The sequence below is a fragment of the Pleurodeles waltl genome, chromosome 9 (genome assembly GCF_031143425.1).
Source record: "Pleurodeles waltl isolate 20211129_DDA chromosome 9, aPleWal1.hap1.20221129, whole genome shotgun sequence".
NCBI lineage: Eukaryota > Metazoa > Chordata > Amphibia > Caudata > Salamandridae > Pleurodeles > Pleurodeles waltl.
The window spans coordinates 759,050,736-759,069,299 of NC_090448.1; the positions used below are offsets into that span (position 1 = coordinate 759,050,736).

Consider the following 18,564-nt stretch of genomic DNA (forward strand, 5'->3'; position numbering starts at 1 on the left):
CTTCGAGTTTGGCGATGACGGGCTTGATGTCCGTCGTGGTCCTGTACCTGCAACATCAGCAGGAGTCCTCCGGGCATGTTCCAGTCGAAACAGTAAGTGGGCAAGGGTTGGGGAGTGGGTTTTCACCCCCTTTTCTGTCCAATTGGTTAACTCTGGAGGGGAGGTAATCTCACCACAGTCAGCCTGGCGGGAAGGCAGATCCAAATCAGCTTGGCGTATACTAAATCCAATTTCGTTTTTATTGGGACTCAGGAGATTAGCTTAGCCCTTTGGCTTGCAGGCCTGAGCGAGAGTCCAACTACAACATGGCACCACCAACGATGGTGCCGTCGCACTAAATTAATCAAATAATCTCTGTCTCACACACAACAGGTTCCCTAAGTACCATTATACAGAGATGTCCAAGGTCTTACGGATAATCCTCCTCAGCGGAATAAGGAGCACCTAACTAGTTTGTAGGTTGTTCAAGCTTGAACTCTTAAAAGGACTTCTCCCAATTTGGTGTTCCATCTCTGCATCCATTATTCAACATGGCTAACGCCATAGACATTTGAGAGAATATCAGACATGCATTAACAGAACATTTAGAAGCCCATGGCTTAACAGATGATGGCGGGATGTCACATTTATTGTGGAAGCTGATGAAGCTTACCAAACAGAAACATTCTATTCCTGGGTCACCTTTCCTGAAAAAGATGATAGAACACATACATCCTTTTGGATTCCCTATCCAGGGAGTCATGGGGAAAGAGCTGGGGATAACCTTACTGGTTAAAGACTGCAACATTAAACTTTCAAGGCTCCGTTGGCGATGTCATCTGTGCATAAAGCACAGACATACTCACCTATTCTGACGACACACAACTGATACTCTCCCTCTCAGGCAAAATACCCAGCACATGGAACAACTTAAACTCCTGCATAACAGATGTGGTCCCCTGCATGAAGTCCGACTGCCTCACGTTGAACACAGACAAGACCAAAGTGGTGATCTTTGGACTCTGCCTGATGGCCTACACACTACACACACACACACCACAGCCCAGAAGCAAAAAAATCCTAGGTCACTATGCTATTTTGTTGCACAGAAGTACATAAGGCATATGGTTTTTGCTTAGCATGTTGGGCACAATTTCGTTGTGTGAGTCACAGAGCATACAAAGCAGATGTATGTAGATTAAGATGCATTCTATTTGTTATGTATTTGTTTAAAGATTTCCACTGGCATGTGACCATAAATGGGTCTTTCAGTTGTTCATGCAGTGCAACTCAAATTTCCATATGCAGTCTAGTTTACTTTTTGGGCTTCCTTGCTACTTTTAGTGGAATTGATGCTACACAATATAAGTTGGAAAACCTTATAACTTAACATTTACTTACTCTATTTACTTGCAATACCCAAAAGAATTATCTGCGCCCCCTAATATGTAATACTACCACATTTCATAAACATCCAGCAGATGGTTTTTCTATTATGGGAAATAAAAAGTCCATGAAAAATGCATTGGATTTGAAACCCATTTTAGGACCCTCCTTTTTTTTGGAGCCCCTTGACCAAAGGCCGCAGAACGTCCAATCCTCTCAAAATGAACGGGGCCAGCAGGTCTGCAATGTTTCATGCACATTCATCAAACGGATGCAAAGTTATAAAGGGACAAAAATCTGAAAAATCCATATCTTTAAGATCCTGTACTATAATAATAAAATAAAATACCTAAAAGGTACCTAAGTGATAAATTAAGAACAGCAAATGTATCCTCCAGACTAACACCTAGTTATCAGATATAGGTCTGAACTGAGGTCATGTAGGGCTTCTGCTGCATTTCTCTGACATCTTCATGCTAACTCTGGAAGGAATATTTAGCCAGGTAGTTCCTATATAGTGGAGATGCATTTTGATTTGCTGATTTGCCTCTTATATCGATTTGAAGGCTAAACCGCTTGAAAATAACATTTGATGTCAACTTAATAACACAGTTAAGTGGTCATGCTTAAACTAATTTGTTGCCCCAAGTCCTTATACTAGAGGAGAAGGCATTTGGATGTGTGTTGTTTTGAAGTTGAAATACTGCATGAACTAAGGTATCTCGACTAGTTTCCTGAATAGAAGGAGGTTGGCTTCAACTCTCAAGGTGGGTTCAAAGGAATTTCATAATTTTGTGTTATGAACTTTCAGGAATTTGACTCCATAATTCCGACATTTGAATTTAGGTTGGGAGATTTTGTAAACTTTGAAGATCTCAGTATTGTGGCTGGTGGAAAATATGTTGCTAGTTTTTGGAGATAGAATGGTCCTTTGATTCAGTGGCTTTGTGTGTTGTACATTGGATTCTGAATGTAATGCCTGCCTTAACTGGTGGCCTGCAAAAGGATTTTAAAGCAAGTGATATTCTGTTCCATTTGTTGTAAGATTGAGCCAAAACCTAATACTTGATTGTAGTCTAGTTGATGTCTAGACTAGGGCACTCTAGCCTTTTCTGTAATAAGAGCTACTTATGTTCAATAAAAATCATCCCAAGCTACTAATATTATTAGTCTTGTGATAGTGACCATGTCAAACACGATTACATTAGGCCCAACCCAAGCAAGATCACCAGCAATCTTGGTGCATCAGGCAAGGTTGCCACACGTAGTATAAAAAAGACTTTATCGATTTCAAATGCCCCTACATGTGTAATACATGACAGTCAACGCTGCAATGCTTGAAGCACCAGATAATAATAATAGTAATAAGTCTCTCCTAGTCTCCTGATTTAACAGATTATTACTTTCATAGTCAGTTTACAAGAGAAATAAGATTAAAAAAAACATGGAAAACGAGAATGTTAGAATGGGGGTGGAAGGAGGTAGCTGTATCAGTGACTGAGGCTGCAGTATTCCACTCTGCGGAGAGGGAGAAGAGTGGAGAAGACACGGAGAGGGGAAAGGGCACAAGAGAAAAGGGTTGAAAGAACCGGTAAGAAAGAAAGCAGTAGGGTGGAATATACAAAGGCGGTGGGAGAAAAAAATCAAATAACCAAAGAGAGATAGAGAGCGAATAGAAAAAAAAGAGACTAAAACGAGAGAGATATAAATACTTAGAAAATGGCGACCGCAGAGGCATGAGAAAAGGAGAGAAAGCGAGGCAAAGAATCAAGCGAGGGAGGGGTTGTACGGCTTGGTGGAGAGAGATCTGGCGCATGCTGAACTCAGACAGGCGGAATAAGATGCAAATGAGCGGGTTTTATTCAGATTTCCCTCCCATTGGCCTGCAATCACTTATGCATGATACTTAGGCAGCTGCATTAGTGCTGGCGGCTCCCAGTACAGGTGCCAATCACTGTTCGGCGGCCCTCCCTCTTCCTCTATTTTCTATGATCACTTTTCCTCAGAGGTTTTCCTCCAACAAGTTACAAGTTACTCAGTTACTTCGCCCTTTACCCACCATTCACGCTCCACCATCTGCCTCATTTCAGTTCTTCTTTTCAGCTCTTCTTCTCTTCTTAGCATAGCCAGTCAGCACCCCCTCTACCCTTCTCTATGTCTTCCTTAATTTCTTCTCTTGCCACAATCCCTCACGCATCCTCTTGCACCTTTCCTTTTCTGCTTTCTCATTCTCTCGCCATGACAAAAGACACGCACTTTAGCCTTCATTCCCTGAAGACGTACTCTTTCATCACTCGTGAATGTTCAGTTTCATAACAGCTGCAGCCAACGGCCCATTAAAGTTCGGTTCTGGGACAATCTCGCCACTCAACGAAATCTAGGGGTTCCTAAGGATCTTCACATTTTACGTACATCTAAAGGCTTGTGAAGAAGGCTGCCGAAAACTGATCATACTTCCTGTAAGAGGCTAAAATGTGCACAAAGGTTGAACATTTGTGCAAACGCAGCAGCTGAAAGCTTGTCAAGCTGGGTGGGACAGCGACACTCTAACCTGTCAAAGAATTACCTAACCATAAAGCAGAAGCAGATAATATTGAATATAAGAGGCATGTCACAGCCTTAATTTACATACAGAGAGATAAAGTTCAAGGTGATCCTTATGCAAGTGTAATCCCTTCAGGAATAATCCCACCCCGTGTAGTTTCCATGTTGGAATATCTGAAGCTATATTAGAAGGAGAAAGGACAATGGTGCATGAGTGTTTGTGTGGGGTGGGGGGCACTCATTTGGACTCATCACAATGTGTAAAAACACCTTCGGAAGCTTTGTTTCCCGGAACCCCCTTAGAAGGGCCTGCACATTAGACCTACTGCTCTACAGAGCCCACTTATTAGAAACAGGAGGGAAACTCCCAAAGTTAATAACAGTCCAACACTGTCTACTGGGATGGAGGCAGTTGCAGTCCCTGCAAGGATGAGAACGTGAAGCAGCGTCCACCAATCATAGAAAAGCCTCTGGGCCCTAGGTGATACTATTGGCCCGGGTCTTATTTACAGCATCTACATAAGTGCCCTCCGGGACCCCAATACGACAGATAAGAGTGCCCTTTCAAAGCTAGAGTATAAGTTACTCTTAGCAATTTCTCAATGAGTCCTACCCCCCCCATACCTGAGGAAGAATAGAGAAGGCATGTTCCTCCGGAGTTTATGAGTTTTGGATAAAGGACTTGTAGTTACTAGAAGCCAGAGTTCTTCTGAGCTTTCATTCAGCAAAGGCTTCTAAGTCCGCAGACGCCAACCTGCCCGGAAGAGATGAGTCCTTCCCCTTTTGTGCCCACCTTTACTCCACAGTAAAATGTAGCTCAAACATTCCCAGTGCTGTGAAGTGAGGTCTCAGACCTAAGCTTATATCACCATCCCACTGTTGCGCCTCAAACTATTGGGCACCAGAACAGTCACCACAAAGAAGGGTGCAACGGTTTAAAGGCCAAGTTGTAGACTCTTCCCTTGTTATGAGGTTCTCCTAAATTCCGACGCGGGCAGTATCAGAAATTACTGGCCCGAAAATCAGACGTTATAACTCAAGTCTTTACCCCACTTGCCTCTACTCCACTGGAATTACAATGCATGGACTTTTACAGAGTGTTGTAATAATTTACACGCGCCTTTACCCCGCATTGTAAAGCTATATAAAAATACATATATGTATGCATGTTTATATACATATATATCAGTGGCGGCGGCAGCTTTAGGAGGGAGAGGGGCGGGCGGGAATCACACACACACACACACTCATTCTTTCACACACAGACACGCACACACGCACATACATTAACAACACTCATACCATTCAAACATGCACGCACACACCAAACATTCGTTTTAAAACATCACACACACACACACTCATTCTTTCACACACACACACACACGCACATCCATTAACACTCACACCATTCAAACATGCACGCACGCACCAAACATTCATTTTTAAAACATCACACACACACTCATTCTTTCACACACTCACGCATGCATATCCATTAACACTCATAACATTCAAACAAGCATGCACGCACCAAACATTCATTTAAAAAAAATCACACACACTAATTCTTTCACACGCATGCACACACATCCATTAACAACACTCATAACATTCAAACATGCATGCACGCACCAAACATTAACTTTAAAACATCACACACACACAAACTTACGTTCAGCCTCGAGGTCCCAGGAGGGTTGGGACTGCTGCCTTCCCTCATTGGCTAACCTTAGGTCAGCCAATGAGGGAAGGCAGCAGTCCCAGCCTCGTCACAGAGTGGGATGGGGTCAGTGACACTGCTGACCCCACCCCACTCTGTGACGAGGAGTCACTGATTGACACTCGCCCTGGGTGCTTCAGGGCTTAAACCTGAAGTGCTCAGGTCGAAGTCAATGGGTGACGCTTTCCTCGTCACCCAGTGGAGGGCCTCAAGGCACCTTTGCTGAGCAGAGGAGGTCACGCCCATAGGAGATATGACCTCCTCAGCCCAGCAAAGTTCAGCTCAGGCAGCCAGGAGTCTGCGCAAAACGCGCATGTCTCACTCCTGGCTGTCTGAGCTGAAAATGAAGAGTGTCTGTCAGGCGGACCTTTGTTCAGCCTGACAGACACTCTTCATGAAGGGCAAAAGGTGGGGGTGTGTGGCCCCTCCGCCCTAAAGAACAGGCAGCGCCTGATTTTTACATAAATATATATATATATATATATATATATATATATGTATATATATATATATGTATATATATATGTATATATATATATATATGTATATATATATATATATGTATATATATATATATATATATATATATATATATATATATATATACATAGTCACTGAAAAAAAACAAAGGTTTCAGGGACGTTATAGTTAGGTTGTGTGGCTGGTGATTCTTCTGCCTAAAGGAGGTGGAGTTTGCAGGTGAACTACCAGTGAAAATGGGAAGGGAATCAGTGGTGCTACTGCTTATTATCCCACTAAAGATAATTGGAAGAAGTGCTCTGAGACCTTCTACCCCCATTAGAGAACCATGCTTTATCGTATGTTATTCACAATCATATGGTATTCATTGTGATCTTTTGTTGGGAAATGTGTTTCATTTATTTTCAATAAGTGGATTATTGTGACACGCTGTAATTTATAAAGCGTGTTCACGTATTTACACAGCGTGGATATAATCCCATGGGCAGCAGAACTCCTCAAACGTAACAAGAAAATACAATAAAGATGGAAAAGAGATAGAGTAACAGAAGGAATCTACCATCTGGTAGCTGGTGCAAGCATTTGTGATGTTCCTAAGAGAGAGGTCAGACTATCAAATATGTTTTGCATAAATTCGCACAAATTGGGTTATTTTTTATTTGGTGTATATTTATTCGTTTTTGAAACAGCACGATCCACGATATAGCAAATAATATTAAGCACGATCCACGATATAGCAAATAATATTAGAGTGACATAACGATGCAAACAAACTTATATTAACGCAGAGTTTGATACAAATACAACCAATATCTTAAAAATACAAGTGTTTCATCTATGCCAGAAATTTACCAGAGGCAATGATGTACAGTTCTGAGAATGTAGTGCATTCCTGCTTGCTGCTTAGTGCCTAGTGAGGCAGCACATCTTTCATCCCTGTGCTCAGACACTCAGGAAAGAGTCTCAGCTTTCACCACATCAGACCGTAGTGGTATTTCCGCAGCCATAGTTACCCAAAGGGTTGTTCTGTAGCTTGCCTGCAGTACCAGGCGTGAAGGGTGAAAATTGAGTGGTAAAACTCACAAAGGAAAAAAAACAGCAAATGTGGGGTCCTTCTTCTCATACATGCAACATGCCATATCTCTGAAGATGCAGGTGTAGCTGACCTTATATATAACTATTTCCAAGATGAAGCCATTTCCCGATTGGTTCCTGAAGTTCCAGTCCCTGATGGAGCTAATCTGTTTCTCGTTATCTCATTTCTTTTCCAGACCATATTTAAGGAGGTATTGCTAAAAGATGGATGTATTACGGCGCCTTTGTTCTTTTACCTCCCATTCCCTATTTTGTTACCATTTTTGTTTTACCTCTAATTTTAACTCTATTTTCTCTGTAGATCGCTGTCTGGATTATACGCTTGGAAGATCTATGCTGGGCTCTTTTTTAGTCTATAACAAGGTCGTTTTGTTGTCTTGCTTCCCAACATCAATGTCAGATCATCATCTTCAGTCAAGAAATATCCAAGGTGGTTTTTCCTCCCCTTTATGGCTTCTTTCTCCTGACTGGGACCCTATTAAGAAGACAGTTTGTTGCCTTTCACAAGTATATTACGAATCGTGACTAATGAGAGAAAGAACCCTTTGCTCTGGTAATCAAGAAAAACAAACATTTGCAATGCAATGGGTCTCGCGTTTGCTCGAGTTAGAGCTATTAGTGTTGTAAATTCCTGACTGGACTTTTCTTGCCACATAAATTGAAAATAAAAAGTAAAACAGTTGACCTATGCGAGCCAATTCAAAGAGCCATGGCTGCATTGAGCACGAAGTAGAAACACAAAAGGAAAAAGAAGTTTGCTCACAGTCAAACGTGTCGGCAAACATGCACTTATCCACTTAACAAGGTCTGTGGCCACGGTGTAAACAAAACTTCCCCAAGGAGGGACAAAATTAAAGCATTTGGCAATGATGGCAAAGGATTTTTGACAGGCAAGCCCACGAACAAGTGATAGTGATGGGTGTGGTTAAAGGCCCACATAGATATCAACACGTCAGAAAAGCAGTGCATGTGTACTGCTATGGTTGACCTAAAATTGATATAATTTCAGTCTCCAGTCCTTGACAGAAAAGGAATCAACCCAAATTGTGTTCCATTAAATTGGGTATTAATTATAACTAGCCCTTAGAAAAAACAGACGTACGAACAAATGTTATATAACAACCAAAAATCATTACAATTTTGTCTGTTGACCTGCTAGGGTTTTAGTGTTTGGCCCTAAAAGACAACAAAGGGTAAGAGTGGATTTTCTGCAGTTCTTAAAAGTCCTGGGCATAGCTGAGGGAGCAGAGAAAACCTTGAGGAGCAGCAACACCTAACTGTAGAGTTAGGGTATTGCATGGGCAAAAAATCTTATGAAATGGGATCTGCCTTACGTGGCCATGGGAGCTGCACACCTAGTGGACAGTCAGTGCACTGGAAGCGTCCCTTCAGTAAGTGAGCAGTTTACGGACATGGCACCAGCTCCCAAAGCCAATGGCTTTATTTAAGTGATTACAGATTACAAGGATTCCGATATCTAAGTATGTATGGATCAGGACCAGCAATAGTTTCCAGTGAGCAGTCCTACAGCAGGAACGCCACTGGAGTATGAAAACTATACACTTGTGCATCGTACACAAGGGTTTAGAACAGGAGGGCGCTGTTCTCTACTATACTGCCCTCCTCGTTACTATCTGGAACTCCCATCTCTGCTAAACCCACTTCACGAACCCCATGGCTCATTTTCACCTCTTTGATCTTGGCACCCACTGGACTATTCTCTGGGGGAAGCTCGAGGGTTGCCATCACATGCAATCATATCAAGTGTGTGCCAGTTGTTCATGGCAGGGAGAGCAGAATCACAAACAAGGAAGAGAAAACATGTAAAATGGTGAGGGTGGCCAGCAAAACAAATGTGGCCGGGAGGGAGAGCATAACACTGAAGGATTCTCTACAGCAGTGGTTCCCAACCTTTTGACTTCTGTGGACCCCCACTTTATCATTAATCGAACCCAGGGACTCCCACTGAATCATCATTGGAATCTGAGGACCCCCCACTGAGTCATTACTGTAAGCTTGGGACCTAATTTGCCAATATTTATTAATATTTTTTTTATTTTTTTAGCAGTCGCGGACCCCCTGAGAAGGCTTCGTGGACCCCCAGGGGTCCCAGGACCACAGGTTGGGAACCACTGATCTAGAGGGAAGATTAGGGGAGTAGAGAAGGGTGGAATAAATGGAAGGGGGAAGAGATGGAGAAGGAGAATTCACAAGAAACTGGAGGCATTTGACATTTGAGAGGATATAATATGAAGGAGAAGAGCGAGGTTTACAGATTGTAACTCAATAATACATCAATATTATAGGAGTCATATTTTCTCATGCGCAATATTTTTGTGCGTTTGTTTTTTTCTTCCACAACACAAGTTTGCACTTCGATCACTGCACTACTTTACTCTGCTGTAAAATAATCTGATAATTAGACACACAGGAAACTTCTTCCCATTGTTTAATGAAATATTCTGGAACCAACAATTTGTACTTTATAAATTGGCATTCCTCCACAAATCTATTATTCGTTCAAATGTTTTGTCTGAATGCATACTGGAGGAACATGATCGCTCACATACCCGGTTCCCCCATATAATACAGGGTCACCAGATATGTTTAATTGCTTGCTCATATGATCTGGGCTTCACCAATATTTTGGTAAGCCCTACTGTAAAGGGTGGAGGATAGTTAGAAAGGGAAATGTGCATGAACTAATGGGGGAGAGGGGAATGGAAATTGGACAGTTAGGAGGGGAAGCGAAGACGGAAGAGAGTGTGAGGGACAGTTCTGAAACAGAAAGATAAAAGGCGGTGAGCCAGGAAAAGCGAGAGACCAAGGGAAAGCCAGGGAGTTATGAAGCTAGAGCCAAGATAGAAGAGGAAGGAAGCACTGGAAAGGGCATAGATAAGTGAGGAGTATGAAGTTTGAGACGGGGGAGGCTAACTGGGGTGAGTGGGGTGAGAGATAGTCCAACAGATAAAAAGAAAAGGAAGTGAAGGAGACATAAACGCACAGTCAGACTAACCTTCCGCAGTAGGCAGCAGATCCGCTCCACATTTTTCAACCTCTCCCGCTGCGGAAAAAAACAGAGGGAAAGAGATCAGGGACCCACGCTTCAGTTCAGTTGTTCTTTCCTCTTGCCTGAAATAATTTGACAGTTTAATTGTACTAATTGGAGGTAATCAGAGAGCCAAACATACAGCTTGTAATCATTCATGCCATGGAAACAAAAGTCTTTTTCTGAGACGCACAAACCCCGGGCCTCCCCCTGTGCTTTGCTGTAAGGGTACTGAACATACGACCGCGTGCCCCGCGCCTCTGTGCTGCCCAACACTTTGCATGGTACCCCGCATTGTCCTCAGTACTGTGGGCGCCAGGCTGTCACTGGGCCATACAGAAGGCTGACACGTGGCATCGACAGGCACCTGCTTTATAGCACCATTACATGTAGTGCAGAAGTGTTCTGTTTACTTTTACCGCCTTGAGTAGGTAAGGTGGTGCTAGAGAGTTTGGGGCTGTGCGCGTAGCTTCCAAGAAGCCCCACTTCGCTAGCCACATTTGTTTTTTTTGTTTTTGTGAAAAGCCCTTTGCATTATGGAACTTGTAGTGTCAATCAGCAGTCGAAGTGCATTAAAAGAAGAATGGGAACTGAGATGCTGGATGCATTGGGATGGGGTCAGTCCGTTTAGGGCGGAGTCAAAGGTGTGGCTAAAAAAAACATATTCTGTTTTTGGTCTTTCACCTTCACGTAGCTACATATAAAATAAGTCAAATTTTAAATGAGAAGTACATTTTAAAAAGCTGTTATTGAGTGGTCTGCACACTATTGCACATTACCTCCCGTCCCTCCCTCGCCTTCCTTTTAACCAATGAGGCCTCCCGCCTCCCCCCTAGACCCTCCCTTCCCCTTTCAAAACCCCCCCCCACCCTTATCCCCTCCTGTTCTTTTGTCTAGCCCACGCTAGACGGTTTTCTTTCCCTTTCTTACCTGCACGGCGGGGCCTGGAGGTCGTCGGTGGACGCACTCCTCGGGACGCGGAGCTCCGCGAGGAGTGCGCCGGCTGGGTCGCGTCTTTGTCGAGCAGCATGGCTGCTCGGGAGGCGTGTACTGGGGGCCGGCTGACGGAGTCTGCCGGCCCTCTGTGGCTGGGGCGTCGGTTTCCGGGTTTCCGCGCCGCCGAGCCGCGGGGAACTGAGGGACTTCGATTTTGAGCTGCTCTTCAGGTAGGACGGGCGTTCTTCCCGTGGTTTTTATGAATTTGGCCAAAGTAGTTGACCTTTTTAGGGATTGGTGGAGCCCTGTTGGGGGAGGACCAGGTGCCTATATACAGAGTAGTTTTTTGGGGTGAGAGTCAGTGTTATTTGGTGGTTTACCATGCCTAAAGTTCCAGCGAAAAGACGTAGGATTGTCTCTTCCTCCTCGGAGGAGGAGGGAGGTGAGGCTAGCATTGCTACTCCTGAGACCTCACAGTTACCAGGCAGGGGTACTCCCCTCATGTCCAGAGAGGAGGTGCAGGATATGATTGAGGTGGCTGTTACCAGGGCACTGCAAGCAGGCGTGGCCAGGACTGGTCAGCCTAAGCCTGCGCACTCATCGGTAGCGGCAAGGAAGTCCTCATCGGAGAGTGAGGATGAGGCCCCATCGACGTCATCTGGGGGGAAATATGTTTCCAGAGAAGAAATGTGGGAAGTGATGGCACATGTTCGGGACAATTTGGGTTTCCCAGTGTTTCAACCTACAAACTCGGATTCTCATTTATTTCCTCAATATCAGACACCTTCGAAGTTTGCCATGCCTTTTCAGGGACCTGTGAAGGATATGGTGTTTCGTGAGTGGAAGGAAGTGGATAAGGCTCAGGTTCCACGATTCCTTCAGAAACTTTACTTGCTTGAGGGTGAGGAGGTTTTACCTCCTTCAGTACGCCTGGATTCTATTTTGGCTACTCTGATTGGCAAAACGGCAGTCAATACGGAGGATTGTGTGCCTACGGATGCCACAGACCGTAAAGTGGATTTAGGTCTTAAGAGGGCTTTTGCTGCGGAGAATCTGGCACTGAGGGCAGGGATTTATTCTGCTTATGCGTCACAGTCATTGGTACAAGACTTTGATAAACTGGCGGTGGCTGTACAGGAAGGGGCGGAATGTTCAGAGCTCCTGGCTGGTATGGAGCAGCAGGCCAGATTGTTGGCTGATGTGTCTTCTGATGTGGTCCGTACTTCGGCTCTGGCGTCTGGGTCTTTGATTGGGGCTCGTAGGTCCCTCTGGTTGCGTTCCTGGAAGGCTGATCCAGGGGAAAAGGCAGCCTTGTTGAGACTGCCGTTTGAAGGTCGTAACTTGTTTGGAGAACAATTGCCATCCATGCTTTCCAAGGCATTTAAGGAGCGGAAGCATGCCTTACCTTATAAAGGGGGTTCTTCTTCGGGTACAGGGTGGAAGAAGCATTCCAGATCTTCTCCTACTAGGGATGCTAAATCCTTTTCATTTAGGAAACGGCGTTTTCAGCTGCGTTTTTTGCCTAAGAAGTCTGCTCCTGCGACCCGGGGTGGTTTCAAGAAGGGGTCCTGACAATCACTGTGGGCCTGGCAGAGGGCCGGTTGGGGGAAGACTGAGTCACTTTCTTTCAGCTTGGGAGGACAGTGTAAACGATCATTGGGTTCTAGACATTGTGACCAATGGTTATGTCATAGATTTTGTGAGGGTTCCTCCAGATTCAGGGGTACGTCCCACTCCTCTGCCTTCAGAGGGGTCACGGAGAAGAGCTTTATTGGACGGAGTGCGGGACTTGCTGGTCAAGGGAGCCATTTCCCCCGTTCCGCTAGACGAAAGGGGCCAGGGCACTTATTCGGTGTTGTTTCTTTTGCAGAAAGTTTCAGGGGGATTTCGACCGGTGCTCAATCTAAAGGAGGTGAATACCTGGATTAGGACAGTACATTTCCGCATGCTGTCCATTCAGACTATTTTTCCTTTGGTCAGGCAAGGGGACTTTCTGGTGTCACTGGATCTACAGGATGCTTACCTACACGTACCGGTGGCAAGATCCTCTCAAAAGTTCCTGAGGTTTGCTGTGGGTCAGGACCATTATCAGTTTTGCGTTCTACCTTTCGGTCTAAAATCTTCTCCTCGAATTTTCACAAAGGTGCTGGCTCCTCTGGTGGCTTTGCTTCATTCAGAAGGGGTGTTTCTGCATCCTTATCTAGACGACATTTTGATTCATGCTCAATCACGAGTCCTGTTGCTGAGGCAGGTGGACCAAGTTCTGGGGGTCCTGCAAAACCACGGGTTTTTAATCAATTGGGAGAAGTCAGACTTAGTGCCGTCCCAGGATCTAGTTTTTCTGGGGGCTCGGTTTCAGACACTTCCAGGGTTGGTGACTGTGTCAGAAAAAAGGTTGGGTGTACTCCAGGCTTTGGTAACGAAGGTATTGTTGATGTCTGCTCCCCGAGCTCTTCTATGGTTGCGGCTGCAGGGTCATTTGGCATCGGTGATATTTCTGGTTCCTTGGGCACGTTTCCATCTCCTGTGCTTGATGACATGGTTCTTGAGAAGGTGGGCACCAGGGTCCGGTTCTCTGGAGGACAGGGTTCCAGGGTCCGGATTGATTCACAGAGAGTTGCAATGGTGGTTGGATGCAGACCACCTGAGGGTAGGGGTATCTTTATCACCTCTGAGACCCGTGGTGGTGACGACGGATGCCAGCCTCTCCGGTTGGGGGGCATGGATGGGGTCGGCTCAGATTCAGGGGTTTTGGTCCCCTCGGGAGGCGAGTCGGTCGTCGAATTGGCGCGAATTGAGGGTGGTATTCCTGGATCTGGTCCATTTCCAGGATTCCCTGAGGGGATCAGCGGTTCTGGTTCGCACAGACAACTTAGTGGCCAAGGCTTATGTCAATCGGCAAGGGGGGACCAGGTCAAGGGCTCTGTTCAATTTAGTCAGAGAGATTTTTGTGTGGGCTCAGGAGTGGGTTCCTTCTCTCAGGGCTACGTACATTCGGGGGGTGGTAAATGTTCGGGCGGATCTGCTGAGCAGAGTGATTCCTTCCTCTCAACTTTTCTCTCTCAGGAAGTCTCTGTTTCAGCATCTGGTTCGGCTTTGGGGTCTTCCAGTGCTGGATGTGTTTGCGTCCGCAGGGAATGCGAAAGTGGATCGCTTCTGCTCCCGGTTTCGGTGTCCCCAAGCATGGGAGGTGGACGGGATGTCGTGTCCTTGGCCGCAGGGCCTTTTGTATGCGTTCCCTCCTTTTCAACTACTCAGGGCATTTCTGTTACGAGTGAGGGATCTGGGGTCCAGGGTTATCCTCATTGCGCCACTTTGGCCGAGGGCGAATTGGTTCCCGTTGTTGAGGCTGATGGCGGAAGGGAGGATGTGGCCTCTGCCCCTTTGTCCGTCTCCCCTGGAGTTTCCCTGCCTCCCATTGGGGTCATTGAGGAGGTTGCACTTGACGGCCTGGAAGTTGAACGACGGGGATTGACAGGTCTGGGGGTGCCTGTGGCTTTGAGTTCTACCTTACTGGCTTCAAGGAGACGTTCCCCTTTGCTTTCTTATGGTCGACAGTGGAAGGTGTTTTCGTCATGGTGCTTAAGTCGGGAGTTGGATCCTACCTGCGCTTCTATCTTTGAGGTGATGCAGTTCTTGCAGGACGGTGCTCATTTAGGGTTGTCAGTGGCTTCTCTTCGGGTACAGTGGGCGGCTATTCAGGCTTTCAGAGGACCGTGGCGTAATCTTCAGGATGAAGGGCGCTTGATGCCTAGATTTTTTCAAGGGCTTATTAATTTATTTCCTCGCCCGGTACGTTCTTTTCCTTCATGGGATCTGTCCTTGGTTTTGGATGTGTTGATGGAGCCCCCTTTTGAACCATTGGGGGACTGTGATTTGCGCCATCTATCTTTGAAGACGTTCTTTTTGGTAGCCATTACTTCGGCTCGTCGGTTGGGGGAATTGGGTGCATTGGCTTGTTCCTTTCCTTTTTGTAAGATTTTTCACGATAGGGTGGTTCTGGTTCCGGTGCCTTCTTTTATTCCAAAAGTCAATTCTTCGTTCCATTCCCGGCAGGAGGTCATCCTTCCTTCATTTTGTCCGAATCCCTCCTCAAGGGAGGAGGTCCGTTTGCATTTGTTAGATGTACGCAGGGTTTTGTTAGAGTATCTGCGGGTGGTGGCTCCTTTTCGTAAGGGGGATTCACTGTTTGTTAATTTTGGTCCGGCTCGCAAAGGTGAAAAACCTTCCACGGCTTCCTTGAGTCTGTGGGTGAGATCTTTAATTCTATTGGCCTATTCCCTGAAAGAGGTGGTTCCTCCTCAAGGGATTCAGGGGAGATCTACCAGAGGCATGGCGGCTACGGTGGCGGAGCTTCAGGGGACGTCTGTGGTGGAAATTTGCAGGGCCGCCACTTGGGCTTCTCCTTCGACGTTTGTGCGTCACTACAGGCTGTCGGACTTGGGTAGTTTGGAGTCGGTGTTAGGTCACCGGGTCTTATCCTCTATGAGGTAATTTTTGGGATGATCTTGGTGCAGGATGTTGAATAAAGGTCTTGCAACTCGATGTCCGTCTCCTGTGTGTTTTCTTGCTATGTCTCATTGGTTAAAAGGAAGGCGAGGGAGGGACGGGAGGTAATGCTTCCATTTTCTTACGATAATGGCATTACTCCTAGTCCTACTCCCTCGCCTTCCTTTTCCGTTCCCTCCCACCCTCCCGGTACGGACTGTCCGAGTTGCAGCTTGGGCTTGGTTTTTGTACAGGAGGGGATAAGGGTGGGGGGGGGGTTTTGAAAGGGGAAGGGAGGGTCTAGGGGGGAGGCGGGAGGCCTCATTGGTTAAAAGGAAGGCGAGGGAGTAGGACTAGGAGTAATGCCATTATCGTAAGAAAATGGAAGCATTACACAGTTTATAAGACAAACTGCTACCAAATGTGCCAAAAGGTTTCAGATAAAATGGTGCTTCCAAAATACAGATTTTAGTAATACCCATCCCATATTAATGATTTATTTTTATATGACTGCCCTGAAAAGCACACACTTCACGGCTAAGATGGTAACTTCTTTGCACTACCAGTCGAAAAGAATAAATATTTGTCATCACAAAGTTTCATGCGATTCGATCAATTAAACCAGCTTCCAGGTCCCCTTAACATTTGTATATTAACCAGTTGTGCCCATTTGCATTTTTTAAGGCAAGCAGGTACCCTGGCAAGAAGGCCTGTTTTTATGGGCGAGCGCAAAGTGCTCCATCCATTCTGTAATCTCTCTTTGGGCTTCAAACCATGCCCATGTCACGTCAGTCACTTACATTGGTTCGTGGGCTTGCCTTTTAAAATTCGTTTGCTTTCATTTGTGAAAGGCATGCAAACGTCATGCCTTTTCCGGTGTTTAGCCCACCTACACAGCACCGGTAAACTACTAAAAGCATTTGAGGATCGATGTTTTCAGCCTGGGGTCCGGACTACTTTATCTGATTATTTTCCACGCAGCGCGTTTTTTTTTCTTTACAACGCTAATAGCTCTAACTCGAGCAAATTGCGAGACCTGTTACATTGAAAATGCTTGTTTGTTAAACTGCCTGTCCCTCCCTCGGGCTCACAGCACAGGAAAGTCCCTGAATGGATCTTAAACTGAAGCAAATAAAGCAAAATATGATATGGAAATTTGAAAGACCGGAAGTAGAAAGCTCAGGTTGAGGGGCGAGGATGGGGTGGTTGCCGTCAGGACCACTGGATGCAATTTTACCACCTGGAAAAGGTGTCCAGTAAAATTTCATGCATATGGAGGCGGGGTTACGAGCACAAGCTCACCCGGATTCTAACCCACCCTCGCCTCTGGCATGTGGGAGCCGTGCAATGCTGCTTCTTGAAGGCCTACAATCTTCATTCCCCACAGAAATCCTCCTCACCTTACCTCTAGGTCCCAGCTTTCCAATTTGTCATCTGCTAAAGGTTAATGGCCGCGGAAGTGTCCGCAGATCAGAAGATGTGCATATAGCACAGGATCCAGTCATTAAAACTCTGTGATTATTTCCAATCGTGGGGACAATAACCAGTGCAGCGGTGTCATTATTGTCCGGAATCAGTGATCCCAAAACCAGAAAAGCATGTACCCATGCACCGTGCAACTCTCACTTGGTCCCTATTGGACTAGGGTGTACAATGAAGAAAATCCATGTAGCGGCTTTGAGGGCATAACCTGGGGCGCTTTAAAAATGCGGTAGCACTGAATTGTTTACTGTGATCTCTGCATACAGAAATCGGTATTTGCGTTGACTTGTATTTACAATAGTAAATACAGTCCTCATTAAGGAGTACGAGTGTGCGCGTGCGCGGGAGAAAGGAAAAGCGGGAATTACACAACAATCGAACGCCTTACGTCGCGCATTGTTGAAAATCCCCCATATTTGCCCCCAAAAGATATTCTCCCAAGCGCCGAGAATTTATTGTGCGGGATTTCGTTCGTTGTGCCATGAGAGTGGTATATTAGGAGTGTATTTCTTTCCCTTGGCTCTTGGTTGTTACTTTAACGGCAAGCTTGCAGCATGGTAGCCAGTACGTGCTTGGTGCAGTCAGGGCCAGGGGCACGAGCTCTGCTCTCGACCCTCCCTGGCGCTCATCGGAAAGACGCTACGCCTGTCCTCTGCTCTCTCACACGCAGCTCTGGTTCTCGAGCCCCGGGGTGCGAGGTTCAACTGCAAAGCGACCCTTGATCAGATAAGAAAGTGGCAGGGAGAGAAACATGCTCTGCCGTAGGGGCACCGAGGCTGAGCGTTCACAATTCTGATATGTGTTATACAGGAAGGGACAGCCTCGACTAGGAGACTAGTACTGACACAGGGCCGTGGGCTCAGTGGGCTGGGACAGGGCCATTCACCCATAAAACTGGGCATAGGAACAGGGGACCAGTGCATAGACGAAGTGATTCCCATCCAGAACTGGATGCGTTGTGGGAACTAGCACAGGAACAGAACCTTTCACCTCCAGCCTCTCACCTCTACAAGTGGATGGGCTCAGGGTTCCAGTAGAGGGACATGGACATTCAGCTCCAGAACAAGATGGGCTTTGGGGTCCGGCATGCAATACAAGGCATATGGAACCTACAGGACTGGACTTTATCAGTGGGTTGGAATGGGGTACAAATCTTTTCATCTCGTGGACTGGATGAGGTCAAATGGCTGGTCCAGGTATACACAGCCTGTCACATTGAAGGCTATGTAACGCTAAAGGGTTGGTAAAGTGACACATTGCCTTTCACCTCTAGGACTAGATGGTGACAACGGATTGGCACGACAATACTGTGCCCTTTGGCTGTAGGGCTAGCTGACAGCAGAGTAATGTCATTAAGCCTGCTATCCCTAGGTCTTTATGGCACCAAATAACTGGTATGCGG

General features: G+C 45.9%; 1 protein-coding gene across 1 annotated transcript in view; it reads right to left on the reverse strand.

Annotated features, from left to right (window-relative positions):
• The window catches only part of CNIH2 (cornichon family AMPA receptor auxiliary protein 2), a 460,347-nt gene that overhangs the window by 90,601 nt on the left and 351,182 nt on the right, over positions 1-18,564 (reverse strand). Inside the window, exon 3 of the mRNA XM_069207924.1 lies at positions 10,224-10,271. Within this exon, the coding sequence (XP_069064025.1) occupies positions 10,224-10,271 (48 nt within the window). The remainder of the gene's footprint in view (positions 1-10,223; positions 10,272-18,564) is intronic.